The following is a 19270-nucleotide window of genomic DNA, read 5'->3' on the forward strand; positions in this document are numbered from 1 at the left end:
TTTGTTTTTTTAAATTTTATTTTACATTTAAGCATGTAGTAGGAATAACATGATGTAGCAGAAACTTCCAGAGCCATTCAACCTTTAATATGTTTTTCTTTGTTGTGATATTGTCTTTGATAGAAATGTAAAGAATAATTTATGTGATCACAACTAGCTTAAGAATACTTTCATTTTAGTTAACAAAAAATATCTAATTTAAAGACATATCTGTTGCTATTGTATGTGCAAAGTATATTAAACTGTTGTCTCACTTACCTGTATTTCGAGCCACTAGATGGCAGAAAAATATCTATCTGTGTTTGTTCTTATTCCAAGAACAAGAGCTGAATTCTGTTAAACAAACACGACCACGTAGTTCTTCACAGTCATTTCATACATCACTGTGTAGTTGTTTTATCTGCATCATTTATGATTTTTGTCCAATTAATATGTTTTCATTTCCTGGCTCTGACGTCATGGAGAACTTTACTATTGTGATCTGTGGAAGATGCCATCAAAATAAATGTCTTTACTTTACTTTGCTGAATAAGACAAAAATGCATTTGATAAAGGTCAGCAGAATTTATAGAGCGTCACTTATTTTCTCAGAAAGACGATCAATAATATGTTATATGCTGTACAAAATTCCCTTTATCTTAATCTTCCATTTTACTTAAAAAGTCATATTTTACAAGATTTCACAAGCTACTAATGTCAGTCAAAAACATGCATGAAGCTCAGTTATGTTAAGTTGAATTCTTATAGTTGTCCTGCTGCTGCAGGCTTCACATGGTCATTTCAAATTAAAAGTGACTCTACTTGGTGATTCAAGTTTATTCGTGTGGCAGATTTCAGCAAGAGGCAGTTCACCATAAAAACATAAACAAACAATAAACATATTTTCTCAAATGTCATCATAAAAAAAATCATCAGAAAGCATTAGAATAAATACTAATATTGATCAATGTTACAGTTAAGATTAATGAAAGGCAACTCTGAACAGATGGCTTTTTTAATTTTATTTTTTAATTTTTGCAATGATTTAAAGGAGCTCAGAGTTTCGGCTGTTTTGCAGTTTTCTGGAAGTTTGGTGCAGATTTGTGGAGCATAGAAGCTGAATGCTGCTTCTCCATCTTTGGTTCTGGTTCTGGGGATGGAGAACAGGATCAGAACCAGAAAGCCTGAGAGGTTCTGGAAGGTTGAAACAACAACAGCAGATATTTAATGTGTTGTGGTGCTAAGCCGTTCAGTGATTTATAAACTAAGAGCAGTATTTTACAGTCTATTCTCTCAGTGTAGGGACTGTAGAACTGGGTGATGAACTCCTTCTTTCTGGTTCAGTGAGAATTCTGAGGAACATTTTCTCCTCTTCTTCTTTACCTCCTCCTGGTACTTTTCATATAGGCTGACCCATTTTCACCCTCTAAATCCATCTGTTCCCAAGTACAGTCACATATTTTCACTCTAAATAGTTCATTGTCCAAATCCTTGTTGTTTTTTCCCCCAAAAGCTTTAAACTCAGTTACAGTCTAATGAGCTTGAATAAGTGAAATCACCTGAGTGAGAGCAGGGCAAAAAGACAAACAGCAAATAGAGATCAGGAACAAGAGGGAGGAGCTGCATTCTTTGTGATTATCAGCTGGTGAGGACGATGGACATCGGTACATCCAGCTTCGGACAAATGTGTTGGGGCTTCAAGTATAAATGTGTACAAATGTAAGAAATTCACATGTTACGTTCATAGCATTAAATCCCACTGACATTTTCAAACTTTCAACATGAGCACATTTAAACACGGTGAAAAGTTCAGCGAGAAGAAATGAATTTTTAGCAAAGTAACCAATAGTATGATTGCTTATATCTCCATCAGCCTCTTAAAAGGGGCAGTGTGTTTTTCATGTAATATTATGCCATTTTATGGCATAATGAAGTTACCTTCACTGGTTAGAAAAATGCTGTACATCAAGTAGGACTTGAAAGAAATTTGACTTCAATTTAACGCCTTGAAATTGGGCCTCTGTCTCTTTAAGAAACTCCTGCTCTTTCTGAAACTTCCTTCAGGAAGTTATCACAACATGGCTCCTCTATTAACCCTTTAACAACAATTTTACCGGTGTTGCACTGAAAACTAGCTTCTGTTATCAGCTCAACTGATTGCTGACGCTAGTCTGAAGGAGCTGAGTGGAGGAGTTGAGCAACACTCCCTCGCTCTGCAACAATCCAGGTATGTTTTTGATGAGGGAATGACATCACAGTATGATATAAAGCTCAAAAAAGCTGATTTTACATAAAACAAACATAATTTTGGAAAGACTAAATCAATCATTAGAGCTTTTGATCGCGTCAAAAACGTTAATTTAATTGGCTTGATTGAGGATCTACGAGGTGTTTAATAATTGTATGTGAAACGTGTAAAATTAATGGATCTGTTCAATTTTACACAAACAGCAAATGAGACTAAAGAATGCATAAGCATCTGTAAGTTATAATGCTTTATTTGTATCAAATTTGGGACACACTTACCTGTGCTTTTACATGGATGTGTAGCATCCCTGCTTTAAAAAATAACTACACATATCTTGAAATGCGAAAACAAAAAAATCAGCATAAATTTTAAGCAAATCTTTTCAGCTTTGCTCTCCAGTAGAAGACGCTGCTTCATTTTCCTCCTCTCCACTTCCTCACCGAGCAACGGTGGCACTTTTACTCCAACTCTGTGGCTGAGTCTGCAGTTTAAGCTTTGGATGCTAACTCTGCAGATCAATGAGAACCTTTGCCTATTAGTCATAGAGGCCCTATTAGCACCTGCTATTAGCATCTTGTCATCAATACCATTGATTGACGCAGGACGCAGCGGGACTGAGAGGAGGAAGAGGACATTAATCTGATCCGACAAGCCACATCAGTCAGATCTGATACTAGACACGACAGCTGATGTTTTATAGTCTGATAATAAATCTGCAGCAGATTCAAGTGACAAATGAGGGTGCTGCTGCAATTATAAGTCAAGTAAATGAAGTGATTTTTTGTTGACAGTGTTGTAGACAGCAAATGAATCAAGGAATTGACAGAAACAAGTGCATGTTAGCGTTTTTTATTGACTTTCTTCATTCAGTCTATCAACACAAACATGGTATGAAAAAGTTAAGATGTTCTTCTAATTGGTGTTTTTCGTCCAGGTAATAGTTCTTCACAAATCGTAACTTTCTGCTCTACAAGAATACAAGATCGAGTTTATTTATGAAGCACATTTAAAAACACGCAGGTTTGCCAAAGTGCTGTACATGTTTGTGAGAAATGAATCAAACAAAAATAAATAAAAACACAGACGTCCAGCAGACATTGAGAGCAGAGGCAGCAGAATAGCAAATTAACACAACTAATCGAAGACAAAGGGAAGAGACTTTGAAACAGGAAGTGGAGATCTGTGTTTAACGAAAGTTTTGTAGCCACAAAGGAAAAGGCCGAATCTCCTTTCTTTAGGACAAATGCAAGAAGGTGGTCGGCTCCAGATACAAGGAGAAAGTCCATGCAAACTTTTATAAGGTATCAGTAACATTTTAAAATGAATTCTGTCCTGCACAGCGAGCAACTGAGGAGAAGCAGGACAGGACAGATCACGTCTCTGGCTGCCAGTCAGAAGGCCGCAGTGAAAACATGGAGCTGGGAATCTTTCCTGAGAGTGAGCGCCTGAACACAATGACAGCAGGAGAACAGCGACGACTCATCAAGGAGGTCACAACTAACCTGGAGCAACATCTAACAGTCTGCAGATCCCACCTGTCTCTGTTAACGTCAGAGCAAATAGAGATGAAATAGACAAAATGAGATAGTAAAGCAACTGGGTGAAAGCAGGCTAAAACATGTTGCATTTTCACTGAGAGCGTAATTGTAAAATTGGAAATAAAGAAAATTAATTAATTAAATCAATGCAAAAACTGGAATTTTTTTTTAAATCACAATTTTTAAGTTTTTGCACGAGGATGACATGGTTTTCCAGTTGCATCAAAATAAATATTTTGCTAGAAATTAAAGTCTATTGATCATTGAGAAGGTGTACATAGGAAGTAATATTAACATAAAAGCAATAATTTCTCAATATTGATGAGGTGTACTTCTTCCACTGGCAGATTATTTCACTTATTACAAAACACTTTTCCAATATTATAGGTGAAATAATCTTTCAATGGAACAAATACTTTTTCAGCAATATTACGAATTTATAACAAGCTCCTATTTCTTGCTGAAAGTTACTTGTAAGAGCACTAATATAGAAACTAGACCAAAAGTACTTGGTATGACGTTGTGTTTTTACAGTGCACTCTGTTTCTAACCCTAATCGTTAGCCATTAACACCACTTCTTGTTGTGGGGCATTTTGGTTCTCACAAGATGGTGTGTGTTGACAAAATGACCAATGTATTAAATTCAAGGACACACATAAAACACGCATGCAGGCACACACACACACACACACACACACGCACACGCACACACACGCACACACACGCACACACGCACACACCCACACACACACACACGCCCACACACACGCGCACACCCACACACACACGTGCACACCCACACACACACACACAGTGTGTAAGATCCATACAGCATATTTCTGCTGCTTCTCTGAAAGGAAGCCTATCTGCAGGGAGCAGAGGCCAATGGAGACTCTGCTGAGTTCCTGTCATGTCAGAGGATTTTACAGTTTCTCTAATACGTTCTAAGGCAGGACCCCACTCTGAAACCTTACCTGTTTCAAGCCATACAACATGACTGTAAACAGATTTGTGTTGTTATTAAATTAAAAGCAGACACACAGACTTATGCACACACACAATACAGCTCCTGGAGAACTGCTGTGTCAGCGAAGGAAAGCTTGGTACACACTTCAGCTTCCACACAGCAGGACGGTGTGAACACGATCATTCAGTCGCGCCGACAGTCATTGCTCTGTTTGCATGCATTTTATGGCTTCCACTTCATGCAAATGTTGTAGCCTCGCTTCTCTCTAGACTACTCTCATGTTTACATCTGTACAATCAGATGTGAACAGAGCCGATGTGCTCTGTTCATAGAAGTTATAAGCAACTTCTATGAGTTTTGGACAAAACTGTCAGGAGGCTGCACCGCTTCTTGCATGAAACCATGAAAAACTAAGTAACTAACCTCTAGAATGTCATTTACACAAAAGGTATGTGATGCTTGGATTTAAAGAGGATGCCCTATGAACTGGGGGGTCCATTTTAGTTTTTTTGGAAATTGCTTGCATTTTGTCATTTTCATTTTCCAACAGAATCACATGTCGTTCCCTTATTCTCCCTTTTACTGCCTCAGATAGAATCATTCTTCTATCTTTTAGAGACACAACAAGAATCATTTCACTCAGGTCACAAAACTGGCACGTGGTCACTCAGTGGTTCACACAGGCATGTCGTGAAACACAAAAATCAGAGGTGGAGAGATGAAAGTGCAGAATTGTGTTGCACAAAGGAGGAAATAATAACAGAAGGGAAAGAATGGCACTCACAGCTTGGCATTCAAACAGAGGATTTCCTCTCCGTTCCTTGTCTTCCCTCCGCTCTTTCTGTTTACCCACGGCTCATATGAGGGTCTCGTAAGCGGAGCGGGTTAACGACCATCTCATCACAGTCTGAACCTGAAGACTTGGAATCCGAAGTTTCCCCGCCACATCCTCCCGTGGAAGTGAGTCGGTCTTCAGAGCTCGAAAACTTCCAAGACTCCCCAAGACGCCACTAAAGGCGAAACGAGATTTCAGCAGCAGAAGGGATGAGGATATTAAACTTCAAAGACATTTTTGGGGCCTACTGAACAATATCCAAGTATTATTACTAAGTTGTTGAGTCAGCAGACTGTCTTCCTGTGGCATTTCAACAAAAAAAAAGAAGGTGATGAATGTCTCAGGCCAAATATTTGCTCCCTATAGGGGAGGTTCATGAAACACTTAAGACACTATCACAGTCAGCAGGCCTGGGAGAAAACATGTTGTTTTCTTACCTTTGCTTCATTTCTCCTTTCAGCCTCATAACAGATAAAACATGATGAACCAGTTTTATCTAAGTGTTCTGCAGCAAACACACCAAAAATAATTGCATTGTCACTTTTACCGCGTACTTAAAGCTGCAGTGTGTAACTTTTACAAATTTATGTAATTTTACGTATTAGTTGAAAATGTCTCTGTCACAGAAAAGAAAAGCCAATGTGTCTTGTGCATAAATACATCTCATTTCAGCTGTGTACTAAAACAATCTTTTTGAGTATTTTAAAATTCACACAAAATAAATTGAATTGCTGCAAAAGTAACCACAGGCAGAGGAAGAAAGAAGGCTGCTTTTCTGAAACTGTGCAACTGGAAACTGGATGAACACATTTAAGAGTTTTAAGAAAAATGTGGATTTCATTGCAGCTGAATAAACTCATCTTCAGGGATAGTGTTATGAAAAATCAACTTTTCTCAGCTTTACATCATGTTATAATGTTATTCCCTCATCAAAGTAATATCTGAAGTGTTGCTTGGTCCTTTCATGAGAAATCCATTAATCTCCATGGCAACCATTCAGGCAAAACACCTTGCTGGGCCTAGCTCTACCTTCGAAGACAAAGCTCCTCCTTCTAGCTGCAGCTTTTAAGCTTTTTAGTTTCCTCCTCAGAGAGAACTACCCAGTGACTCTTCCTCTTGGCTCCTTCAGACTAGCCAGCAGCAATTAGCAAACACCTGGTGGAACTGAGGGTCTGCTGAGCTCATTATAGGAACTAGTTCAAGTGCTGGACAAATGTTGTTCAAATGCTAATAGAGGAGAGATGACTTCCTGAATATGGAGTTTCAGAAAAAAAACAGAGTCCCTCTGTTTTATTTAAAGAGACAAAGGCCCAATATCAAGGTGTTAAATTATGAAGTAACATTTGTAGTCATATTTACAAAGATAGCATTTTTTAACAACTGATGGAAACACAGTTACTGTATAAGATCCCGCTGTGCTTGGAAAACACATAATACTGCCCCTTTAAGACTCCAGCCAGCAGTTAGATATGATAGAAATAAACTTTAAATTTCCCGTTTTTGTTACTTAAGTGCTTTTGTTTGGCATTAATCACATCTTTTTGAGGTAGACATGCAGTGTAACCCTTGTGTAATCCAAGGCAACTCTCTATAGATTTATTGTTTTCAGAAGAAGAAGAAGAAAAAAACAGCTAATCGTAATAACAGCGGCTGCAGAGTGCAGCACTTGGCAGAGCCTCGAGGGACTGTTGTTCAGTTTGAGCGTTTCTCTTTTACCGTTGTGTGTCTGTGTGGAAGCGAACGCAGCTTCGGGGTCGTTGTGCAGGGTCAGAATGCTGGCGAGGTACTTTCACCGACTTCCAGAGACTCACCGATCAATAACGGCTCTAAATGGGGACAGAAATACCTGCACACAGCACTTCCCTCCCGCTGCTGGATCCTTTTTAAGAAAGGAAGCATTTTGCTGAATAGATTGTGTAGATGTTGCACATATGGAACTAAGGGGAAGTGGATGGAGAATGCCACGGGAGGCCTTCCACAGGCTTACTAGGCAATTAGCCTGGAGAAAAAAAAAATGTGATCATAAATGCACACCTTAAAAAACAAACAAAAAAAACCCACACAAGCAGCAGACCCTGTTGGAGGAAACAACTGCTGTTCTGGAAGGACCTCAGACGTTAGTTAGAGAGCTTTATGGAGGGTCGGGATTTCCACGGATCAGCCTGGAGAATCTGGAAACAGGACCACTGAGGAAATGACTTCCTGCTCTGCTTTGGAGAAATGAACATTTATGGTCAGAGGAAAAAAACAGAACATTTAATATACAACACATTTACACAATTTTTTGGAAAGTACCCAAGCTGATACGAATGAATGGAATGGAACAGAGTAAATGAGCAGCACCTAATAAGATTAATATTAATTCATGTAACTAGTATTTCTTATAAAAGGGCGATACTTTGTCTCGGCTTTGGAGCTGAATGATTGAAACTGTATTTCATTTATCTGTATATTTATGCCTGTGTTTCCCTGTAACAAGGCAGTCCTATGCAGTGCAGATGAATGCTGAGGCAGCAAAGTTTTATTCATCATTAGAACAAACCAAACATACAACCGTAGCTTTAAATAGTCTCTGCTGAATTAAACATCAACTCCACCTGAGAACTGGTGAAGTTCCCTTCAATTCACAGAGAACTTCACCAATTCACAAATACATTTACTGAATACATTTACTTTTTATACATATTTTAGGTTTTATCTTTATGAAACACCACAAAAAACCTTCCCCCACTTTTCCTTGGCCTCCCCCAGAACCTATAAATGGCTTCTGGACCCCTGGGGAAGTATTTGTCCAGACACTCTGGAGAGAAACCGACAGGTGAGTCATTCTCAGCACCTCCACATCACTTTTGCATCCACACTTAGCAGATTCCACCAAAAGAAAAAAAACCCAAACAAACAAAAAAAAACAAGTTTAAGTTAAAACTTAAGTTTTACTAACCAGCAGTTCTTTGCTATCAGTAACAGTTCTCCTCCGCTTCTCACTGAGGTGCAGCTGTGCAGAACCCGCATCAAAACACTACATGGTAATTCTCAAAATACTCAATAAATATTCAATAGATACTGAAAACAGTGCAGTGCCAAATAAAGTGCTAACTTTAATAAAGCGCTGAAGTAAAAATAGTCCCTATAATGAAGCACTCTTCATTACACCACTCTTTTGGTTTATTTTTATTTTTCCTTTTTCAGCTGAATTTCATTTTACGCCTCGAATGTTGATTGTGGAAGCGAGGTGTTCAACGTTTGTTGGAATGTATGTTTTCTATATTTCATTCATGCAAAACGTCAACACATTGTGAACAAAAAATTGGACTCTACAAACTGTTTGGTTTCTGCACAACAAATTCTGCAGAGTTAAATCAACACTATGCCGAGTCTATTTGGTCCTTATCAGAATTGGTGTTAATTTAACTCTCTTCAGAGTTATTTCAACAAGAAATTGAGTAATTTTAACACTTGAAAAAGTTATAACTACTCAAACTATTGTTGAAATAACTCTGGAGAGAGTTAAATTAGCATAGTGTTGATTTAACTCTGCAGTATGTTACTTCACTCTGAAGACAACACCCCAACCATGAAACATGATGAGGGCAGCATCATGCTGTGGGGAGGCTGTGATTGGCAGGACAGAGTTGAATACAATCCTCACTGGAAACCTGGAAAACCTGATTTGGAAGGAGGCTGAAGACACAAACGCACAACCAGATCTGAAATGAAATGTGTTAGAATGTCAGTCCAAAGTGACTCTGGTCAGTCTGAATGAGCTTGAAATAGGAAATGAGTGAAATGTGCAGAACCGATTGAGGCAAAACCCCAAAAGTTGCAGCTTGAATTATTTTCTAAAAAAATTTACTTTTCTTTTTATTTGTATTTAAAATGTCTTTATTGAGAAGAAGGTGGAACCAAAGTCAAATTCCTCATCTGTGTGGATAAACGTAGTGAATAAATTTGCTTCATATTTGTAAAGATCTGGCTTTTTTCACAAAATTAATGACATTTTCTCTTGGAATTCTGACTTTTGATCTCAAAAGATTAAAGTCAGAATCTTGATGAAAAAGAGACAAAAATTTGAGATTAAAATCAAAATTCTGAGATACATTTATTTATTTATTTATTTATTTATTTATTTATTTATTTATTTATTTATTTATCTATTTATTTATTTATTTATTTATTTATTTTTAGATTTAGAACATCATGCATCACGTTTCTTCCATAACACCAGCAGGCACTATTCAGTGTTTGTAAATGATTAAGAATCCCAATCAATAAAGAAGATAGAAACGGGGCAAAATGCGAATAAATAAATAAATAAATAAATAAATAAATAAATAAATAAATAAATAAATAAATAAATACAAATCCAAGGGGAGTGAATACTTTTGTAAGGCGCTGCAGAGTTGAACTCTTTTGTTGCTGACCTCAGCACTGGTACTTTAGCCCCCCCTGCTGGTGACGGCTGACACCAGGATTCGTTTTGTCTTTCTGAACAGTAAGAAGAAGAAGAAGAAAAAAAAGAATGCCACAACTAAAAAAAGTTTTTCAGTAGTTGAATAAACTCTCCTCTCCCTCCCCTCATCTCTCCTCAATCTAGGAGATTAAACCCGGTTAGCATCAGGAAGCTGCTCCATCCTGCTGCCTGGTTCTGGTTCTGGTTCTGGTTCTGCTCACTTTGGTCCCGCCTTCAGAGACTCCTCGAGGTTTATTTTGGGGACAAAGATCAAAAGTGTGTTGACCCGCAGCAAATTAACTCCGCATTTATGTGTGTGCGTGTGCGCGCGGGTGTGTCCCGGTGTGTGTGTGTGTGTGTGTGTGTGTGTGTGTGTGTGTGTGCGTGTGTGTGTGTGTGTGTGTGTGTGTGTGTGTGTGTGTGTGTGTGTGTATGTATGGATGCGCGTGCTGCCTCCAGGGGATTTGCGTCCATGCCTGCGGGGAGGTGGACAGCTTGCGGATGGATTGATGGCGTGACGTCACCTCTCCCAGAGGGCAGGATTAAGTCAGGAGGGACAGAGACAGCGCTCCGGTAATCTCCCCGGTGATACATGGGGGAAGCGGACACGGTCAGAACCGTGGGTACCGAGTGACCCCCTTACCCCAACCCCACCCGACCGGGCCCCCCTCCTCAGGGGAAGCTCCCAGGATGAAGGGTCCAGTGGAAGCTCCGCGGGAAGGCGACGCGCCCCCGGACAGGTGAAAGCAGCAGCAGGTAAGCTGCAGAGCCGCGCAGGGTGAGCTCGTTTGCGGAGGATTTACCCCGGCAAGGTGTTCACAGGCTGCGGCGATTGTCTGTCAACAACCGCTGCCGGTACTGGGTTGGGTCATTTTTCTTTTTTTTAGCAGAAAATTGTGATGAAATGAGCTTTTCAACAGCGTTAATGTTCAGAGGAGGATGCAAGTTAAACCGAACTGATTCGAGTGTTTTAGTGTGTGAAGCGGACAGATTTATTGGAACCCCGAGAAAAAAAACAAATGTGGACAAAGCCTTCAAATTCATCTGGTAGAACAGCAGCTTAGACTCCAAGGTAAGAAATTGTAGTTTGTAGTGGAACCACAGATGGACACAGAGAGGAAGAAATGCTCACTTTATGTCCAATCAAACATCTCTCTTCTCATTTATCTTTATGTTTTGAATTATGATTCTCCTAAAAGTCCCAGTGAGAAAACATGATCAGTTTTCTGTCAGAGGTCTCAGCAGTTTTACTCAGAATCTGCTGCTGTCCCAGAAATTAAACAATAAATGGCAAAAATACTTCTGCTATATGCATTTTAACTGTCTTTTTTTGTATCACTTGCTATGGAACACATGTAAATAAAGTGAATAATTAGGTATTAGAGATACACCGTCAGGTTTTTCCTGGTTAATACAAATGTTCATGTTTCCTTTCAGGTCTGACGTTTGGACAGATTTTCATTTGTTTCTGTTTTCAAGGACTTTTAAATCATAGAAGTGAAATAAATATGCTGCATTTTCTCTGGCTGACAGAACTGTTTACAATCCAGCAGGAAACGAAAGAATTACAACACCATCGTCAATCATTTATCATCAAAGGATCTCTAACGTTTCTTAAATCAGATTTTCACAAAGTTCCAAAACAAATTTCCAATTCAAAGGTCCAGTTTATTTGATAACAGAGGAAAAATTTATCATTTGATCAGAAATCAAGATTCATATGAAATAAACATATTGTCACATTCCTAAGATAATGGCTGAAGTCTTTTCTTCTTCTTTTTTTTTTTTTTTTTTTTTTTTTTTTTGGCAAAATAGTTTTTTGTGCCTAAATAACTTTTCGTCAAAAAAAAAAAAAAAAAAAAAAGTAGATTTTTGCAAAACAAAGGAAAAAAATCAACACTTTTGGCAAAAATGACTTAGGCCATTATTCTTGGAAGGGGTCGTCATGGTTTTTCATTAAGACGACAAAATTAAAAATGTGGGAATGTTGATCACTTTACTGCCATTTTGTGCTCTCCTCCCTCTTTACCGCATGGAATCCTTGGCTTTTTGTGCTTTTTCCATGACAATGAGGAGAAAAGGAGAGAATAAAAGACTGACTTCTCACGCCGTAGCTACATTTCCTAAATTCATCTGTCTGAGCGTTTATGGTTTTGCTGTCACCTACTTGGCAGTTTCCTCTAAATAACCAGAAAACCCGCAGGCAAATTTGCTGAGGTCCTGTTACTTTTACCGCTGCCGGTTTTTAATTCACGCAAGCAGCCTTTAATTTGCGGGTCTGGGTCCAATGCCCTGTAATAACCAGAGCGCGCTTATTCTCCTTCTGCAGATGCGCTGAGATCAGAGAGGAAAGAGCGCCTGTTTTTCCCCCCTCTTTTTTTTTCTTTGTTGGGTGAATTCAGCCGCAGAAACTCTGAATGAGAACAAAAGAAGTGAAAAGAAAGTTTTGAAAGCGTGCAGGTATGCAGTGGTGGCGGTATGTGTGTGTGCGTGTGTGTGAGAGAGAGGGCGGTGCGCTGACACAGCCTGAGAGAGACAGCAGAGGCTGAACCCCGGGGAGGGAGCGACATCAGTGCGGGGCAGGCTGGGAATTATGCGACGCGGATGCGTCCAGTACTGTGTCCGCGCAGCAGAGAGACACCGCGGCGCGTCTTCACGCTCAGAAGCCGCCTCGTCCTCACCAACTCACCGCCGTTCTCTCTCCTTTCTCCCGCTCCAGTCTCACCTGTGAAGCCACGGCGGAGGACCGCGGAGCTCCTCGGTGCTGAGCGACTCACGGATGCTCCGGTTGGCCATGAAGACGCGCGGGGCGCAGTAACTCCTCGCCACCAGAGAGCCACGCGACAATCACCATGACCCTTTAAAGGCTCGCCGTCCATCTCCAAGCAGCAGAGGAGACGAACAGAGAGGCCTTTTTTAAAATAGGCTATATATTATTTTATTATTTTTTGCTCCCTTCAGTCCGCAGATGGACCGAGTGCCCTTGGCACTGGCCGCTAAGATGCGCTGGATCACGCTGATGCTTGCGGGCTTGACTTTCTGGGGGAAACTTTCTATTTCTAACTGTTTCGACTACGAGGAACCCGGATTTGATTATTATGAAGAGGAGAAAGTGGAAAGCATCGACTACAAGGACCCGTGCAAAGCTGGTGAGTCAATTTTCCAACTTTGATTCAGTTTATTTATTTATTTTTAAACGTTTCAGTGATTAGATGAATAATTATCCTCTGCGTGTGGGCACAGTGATCCTCTCACACATCTGGCTCCGATCAGGCACGTGTATGTATGCATGAGCAATGACAGCCCGCGTCTGTCTGTGCATGCGCTCGTGCCCAGATGATCCTTTTCAGGCAGTTTTTCGTGGCGGGATGAGTCCTGCAGCCAACAGATCCCGCTGCGGGGCCCCGCAGCGGATCAGCCTCGTGGCGCGCTGCTTGTGACCCGCGCGCCGCTCTCAGATCAGATCAGAAGCCAAAGTCATGCTGCGTTCTGAGACGTGGTCTGGAAAAGCGGTTCCAGAGCGGTTTCGGCATGTGTGCAGATGAGAAACAGCTGGAATGCAGTGTAGCATCAGGCGCAGCTGTCTTCCTCACTTTAACTCTTGAGCAAATTATGCAAAAAATAATTTAGCAGCAGACTTGGAGCAGCTTCGAGTAAAGCATGTTTGATGGAAAGCCACCATGGAAGAGGTTTATGTGAACGTAAAATAATTAACCCGTCACCAGGTTCAGTTCATTTTCAGTGGAACCTTGCTCCCTTTTTTAAGCAGAGCTGCGTTGTTACAAAGCGAATTTTAAAGTTTCCTCCGATCCACTGTTCCACTTCCCATACCGATACACATTTCTGAAGGTTAATATTGCCGATACAGACCCGATACAGAAAAAAACCCACAAAAAAAAAGAAAAACTGTGGTGAATTGATTTAAAGCGTTTGTTTTCTTACACACAGACATGTACTAAACAATTTTTTTGAAAGCTCTGCACAGTAGCACCAGTACACCACACTTAAATCACCAATAGCTCCACAAGCTTGGTCAAACCTGAAGAAACAACACAACTGTCAGTTCAATTAGGAGTAGAACAGCCAATGTAAAATAGGTAATAAATAAACTGACAACAACAATAGGTTGGCTACGTTGGTCAAACATGTAAAAATAAACTGCAACAAACCTTCTTTCAAATTATTCAGAAAGTGCAATTAGGGATTCTAAATGTAATGTCAAATAAATAATAAAGCATGATGTCAAAGGATAGAATCAGACTAGAATCCATAAGGCTATATAAGGATCAGGCACATTGTCAAATGATGTAAAATTATGTTCAATATCTGCACTGATAAAATTGAATCGAAGCATCTAAGTGGAGATGCTTATTCCAGAGCATTTTACAACCTGTAAAACAAAAAGTGATTTTCTCCATCAAATTCTATGCTAATAAAGTAACTCTTATCATATGAAAGCAACAAGAAATAATTAGAAAAGGATCATTTACTTGTTAAAGTTATGTAAAATTGACATTTTTGAACTTTACCTCATGTTATTATGATATTCCCTCATCAAAAACACACCTGAAGTGTTGCTTTGATTCTTTCATGCTTGTTTGAGAAATCCTCTGGTCTCCCATGGCAACCATTGAGATGTGTAAAACACCTGGGTAAGCCTAACTCTGCCTTCTAGGACAAAGTTGCAGTTTCCAAGTCTCCTGGTTTCCACCTCTCATAGCAGTCCTCCCTCTTGACTCTCCTTCTCAGCTCCTTCAGACTAGCCAGCGGCAATTAGCAAACACCTGGAGGAACTGCATCTGCTGGGCTCGTTATAGGAGCTTCTTCTCAGTGAAACGCTGGTAAAAACTTTGTTAAAGGGTTAATAAAGGAACCATGTGATGACTTCCTGGAGGCAAAGTTTTAGAAAGAGCAGGAGATTTTAAAGAGACAGAAACCTAATTTTAAGGCGTTATACTTCAAAGTAAAGATTTTGATATATAGCATCTTTTTATACCGCTGTAGATGATGTTGTTAAGACTGTTTGTTGGGGAGGATTTTTAAGTCATCATCGTTTCTGATTCTCAGCAGAGGAACCTGAACGTCTCCTCTTACAGAGACTCAGGTTTTATAGCCATCTGAAATCATCATCTGAAGTCTAGATTTATGTTTTTGTACCCGTACGTGTAATTTAGTGGTTTGGTCATGATTTCTGTGATGACACAAATATGAACTCCACCCAGAGTGCTGACCATCTGTGAGCTGATCCCCATGCATTCCCCTCATACCAAGTATACAGAGCTCACAGGCCTCCCTGTGTGTGTTTTGATGTGTAAATTACACAGATTTGTGTAGAAGTGATTTCTTCTCGCCGCTCTGTGGCTTTACGCTGCACTAGAAACATACACTTTGTGTTGTGTGAATGTGTTTGGATGGAAGCCCAGCAGGTCCACATGGGTTTGACTGCCAGAACGAGTTCTGTAGGTTAAAATAACCGAGTGAAACCAAGTGAGCAATGTGTTTATTTGCAGAAAATGTACATGACATAAAGAATTTATTATACTCACTGCGTCTAGATTCACGTCAGAAAACTGAAAATAGTCGAACAACTATCCGATTTCCTGGAGTTAAAAATTCTGTAGCTGTTTTTTGTGTGTGTGTGTTTTTAGAACATCCTGTGTGAGTGTTCATTAAGGCTGAGATACAGCAATTTATTTTGATGCTGCTAGAGAAAAATAAAATTTGACTTTCCTTTCTGTCCTCTAGGATTCAGGTTTCTAGGATTAGACAAAATGTTTTAATCTTTTCCTTTGCAAACATTTTTTCCATGACTTTAAGACCAGTAATTTATGGCTAAACATGCATTTCTGAACCCTACCTAAGTTGCAAAAAATAAATTGAAAATAAAACAAAACAAAACCCAAAAGCAATCGGTGAAGTAAATTAGTGAAGTGCCACTACAGCTTTGGCCAGTCGGTGAATAACAGCAGGTGTGAACGCAGCAGAAGTCTATAAATGTTTGCCTTTGATATTAACATCAAACTGTTTCATTTAGTTCTATTCACAATAATGTCTTGGCTGCAGGTAAAGCAGTTATTTTCTATGACACACTTTGTCTTGTGTCATCAACAGACATCTGGAATATTTTAGGCATCGAATCGGATGGATTTGAATGTGCCTGTATGACAGCGCTGTAGTAATTCTAGTGATTTCATATTCCTGGATATGAAATTCTTCACACTTATTTAGCACATGATTCAGAGATAAAGACAAACAGTCATGTTCTAATTACAACAGAACAAACTTTTGATTGGACTGCAGTGAAATAAATCACCTGATTGATACTGGCTGATTTTCAGCTTGATTGCTGATGACAATCATCCCGATTTCCCTTTGGCAGACTACTACTTAATTACCTTGCTCAGAGGCACATCAGAATGTGGCAGGAGGAACCCAAAACTTTCACATTTCAGCTCATTCCAGTGATCCCCAGGCAGGAAGTCATTGCAACATGATGACTCTTTTGACCCTTTAACAATGTTTTCACCAGCGTTGCTCTGAGAAGTAGCTCCTATAATGAGCTCAGCTGAAGCTCAGTTCCATCAGGGGTTTGCTAATTGCTGCTGGCTAGTCTGAAGGAGCTGAGTGAGGAAGTCGTGGAGGAGGGCCGCTCTGTGAGGTGGAAGCTCGGAAGCTGCAGCTCCAGGGAGGAATTGCGCCTCTAAGGCAATGCTAGATCTCACCAAGTATTTTGCACAGCTGAATGGTTGCCATGGGAATTAAAGGATTTCTCAAACATGTGTGAATGAATCAAGGCAACACTCCAGGTGTGTTTTTGTTGAGGAAATAACATTATCACATGAGGTGAAGCTCAGAAAAAGTTGATTTTGCTTCATACCGTCCCTTTAAGTTGTTGTGTAACCCTCTGTACCGCTGAAGACAAACACATCTTAATATTTTAATAATTTTATAATCTTGCAGATGCAAAATAAAGTGAAACCTTTCTTCTAGCACACATGGAGATGTGGGTTTCAGTGTTTTGTAGTTTTTTTTTCCGGGCGCAGCTTGGAAGACCTTTAAGCTCAACTCATTCCAGGCCTGACCCTGTGGCATCGTCATTGGAGCGGTTGGTATTCCGCCTCCTGTTTTTGCTGGGAAAACACAAGGGGGATTAGGGGGGTAGAGGGGGAGTGTATTTGGCTGTCTGCTTATCTCCTCCGAGTCCCGCGCCGGCAGACAGGGGAACGCGCACTTCCACGTCCTTTGTGAAGCCATTTCCCCACGCGAGCACTCCAACCCCAGCTCGCCCGCGCGCTGAATACGCACGCAGGCAAAGCTCCCTCCATTCACCCTCGCTTATCTCTTCCTGGTTGTCTGCATCCTGCCGCTCAGCTGGAGATGACACACACGCGTGCACCCCAACACACACGCTTGCACGCGCACGTGCTCCTTCTTTTACTCAAGAGTCATTCATGCTTCCTTCCAAATCACTGTTCTCATAAAATGCTCACACACACTCGAGTGCAGGCTAAACAAACTTGAGTGTCCAAACTCTGAAAGCTGTTTCTTCAGGAGGGATCCAAGAAAACAAACACCTTTCCACTTTTTTTTTGCCCCCTAAAGACAACAGCAGTAATCACAGAAGGGCGCGATGACACTTTGTGGGTTTTTAGATTTTTTTGCGTGTATTAGAATTGGCTTATGTTGCTGAGACAACAATTCTGGTTTTCCTGAAGTTTAATGTGCCTCTAGATAAGTGACATTGCTCAACTGATTTATGTTTGCTGTATAAAAATGTCCCTTTTCCACATGTCAGCATGTGGACACAAACTGGATCCTGAACAGGTGCAGATAAACATCTGCACCTGTTCAGGATCCAGTTTGAGGATTTGTAAGCACAAGTTCCTTCTGTCCACAAACTGCCCAGGCTGAATGTGGCGCCACGTGTCTTTTCTGTTCTCTTTTGCACGTTCTTGTGCATGTTGCCCGAAAACATGAAGATGTATCTTAGTGTCGTGGTTTGAACAATTTCTGTCTCTTCTAGGAATTATGAGTGTCGATTTTTCCCGGTTTTGTTTTTGCCTTGTGCATCGGGAAGAAATGTTCCAAATTTGTTGGGTGAAATTTTTTCATCGGGAAGAAATGATGACATTTTCTTCCCGATGAAGAAAATTTCATCATCTGGTAGTGATAACGCTGGGAGGTATCACTACCAGCGCTGGGAGTTATTGTTTACTCTGGAATCACTTTCTCATTTTTTTTTTACACAATGATCACTCTACCATCCAAGGATGAAGTGTAATTATCTGTCCACTGTCACTGAGTGCCCCCTGCTGGTCATCTAATTATTACCTGAAACAATTAGAAAATAAGGCCAATCTTGGAATGGTAAACCTATCCAAGGATTTGTCATGCTGGGTTGAGTGAATCCTCATCAATGCTGCATGTCTGCGTAGCATAGCATGAGCTGAAGATAGCATGAGCTCTTCATTGGAGCTACAGTTTTTAAGCCTCTGAGCTTCTGCTTCACTGAGCAGCCCTCCCCCATGCGGCTCCTTCAGACTAGCCAGCAGCAATTAGCAAATACCTGATGGAACTGTGCATCTGCTGAGCTCTTTATAGGAGTTGCTTCTCATAGCAACGCTGGTAAAAACATTGTTAAAGGGCTAATAGAGGAGCCATGTTGTGATGACTTCCAGAAGGCGGAGTTTTAGAAAGCGCAGGAGTTTTTAAAGAGACAGAGGCTCAATTTTAAAGAGTTAAATTACAAAGTTCAATTTCTTTCAAGTCTTATCTGTAACAACAGAAGGTAACTTGACTGTGCTTTAAAATGGCATCTTGTGGCAGGAGAATACATAATGAATGTAGAGCAAATGTAGAGCAAATTATGGAATGATTAAAAAAGACAACATTTGTAATTAAACATAAATACTTGACTTTGATTCACGTTCTTTTATTTGCTTTTGTTTACAACTTCATTCAAATCTACCTCCTCTATTAAAAAACCCGTAGCAAATATGGTCAGGTATTTGCTACATTTTGTATCTGAATACAAGCAAAGTTTCCACCAGTAAGCTTCTATGTTTTATAGTCCATAAGAAGAAAAAGGTTGGAACGTGTGAGAGATGAAATTTGTAGGTCAGGCCTCAATGAAAAGTGGAAATCCGCATTAGGTAAGAAGAACCTGATTAACACCAATGTTGGTGTTTTCATAAATCTCTTTGAGGAAAACAGAAAATGAACTACAATATAAGAAAACTGCATTTGAGAGTT

At 40.1% G+C, this 19270-nt stretch overlaps 1 protein-coding gene across 1 annotated transcript in view; it reads left to right on the forward strand.

Annotated features, from left to right (window-relative positions):
* Positions 1-10703: 10703 nt before the first annotated feature.
* tll1 (tolloid-like 1) overlaps positions 10704-19270 on the forward strand; it is a 72112-nt gene continuing 63545 nt past the window's right edge. The window contains exons 1-2 of the mRNA XM_044115757.1: positions 10704-10774; positions 12738-13167. Coding sequence (XP_043971692.1) covers positions 12987-13167 — 181 coding nt within the window. The 5' untranslated portion in view covers positions 10704-10774; positions 12738-12986. The remainder of the gene's footprint in view (positions 10775-12737; positions 13168-19270) is intronic.

The sequence above is a fragment of the Gambusia affinis genome, linkage group LG04, assembly GCF_019740435.1.
Source record: "Gambusia affinis linkage group LG04, SWU_Gaff_1.0, whole genome shotgun sequence".
NCBI lineage: Eukaryota > Metazoa > Chordata > Actinopteri > Cyprinodontiformes > Poeciliidae > Gambusia > Gambusia affinis.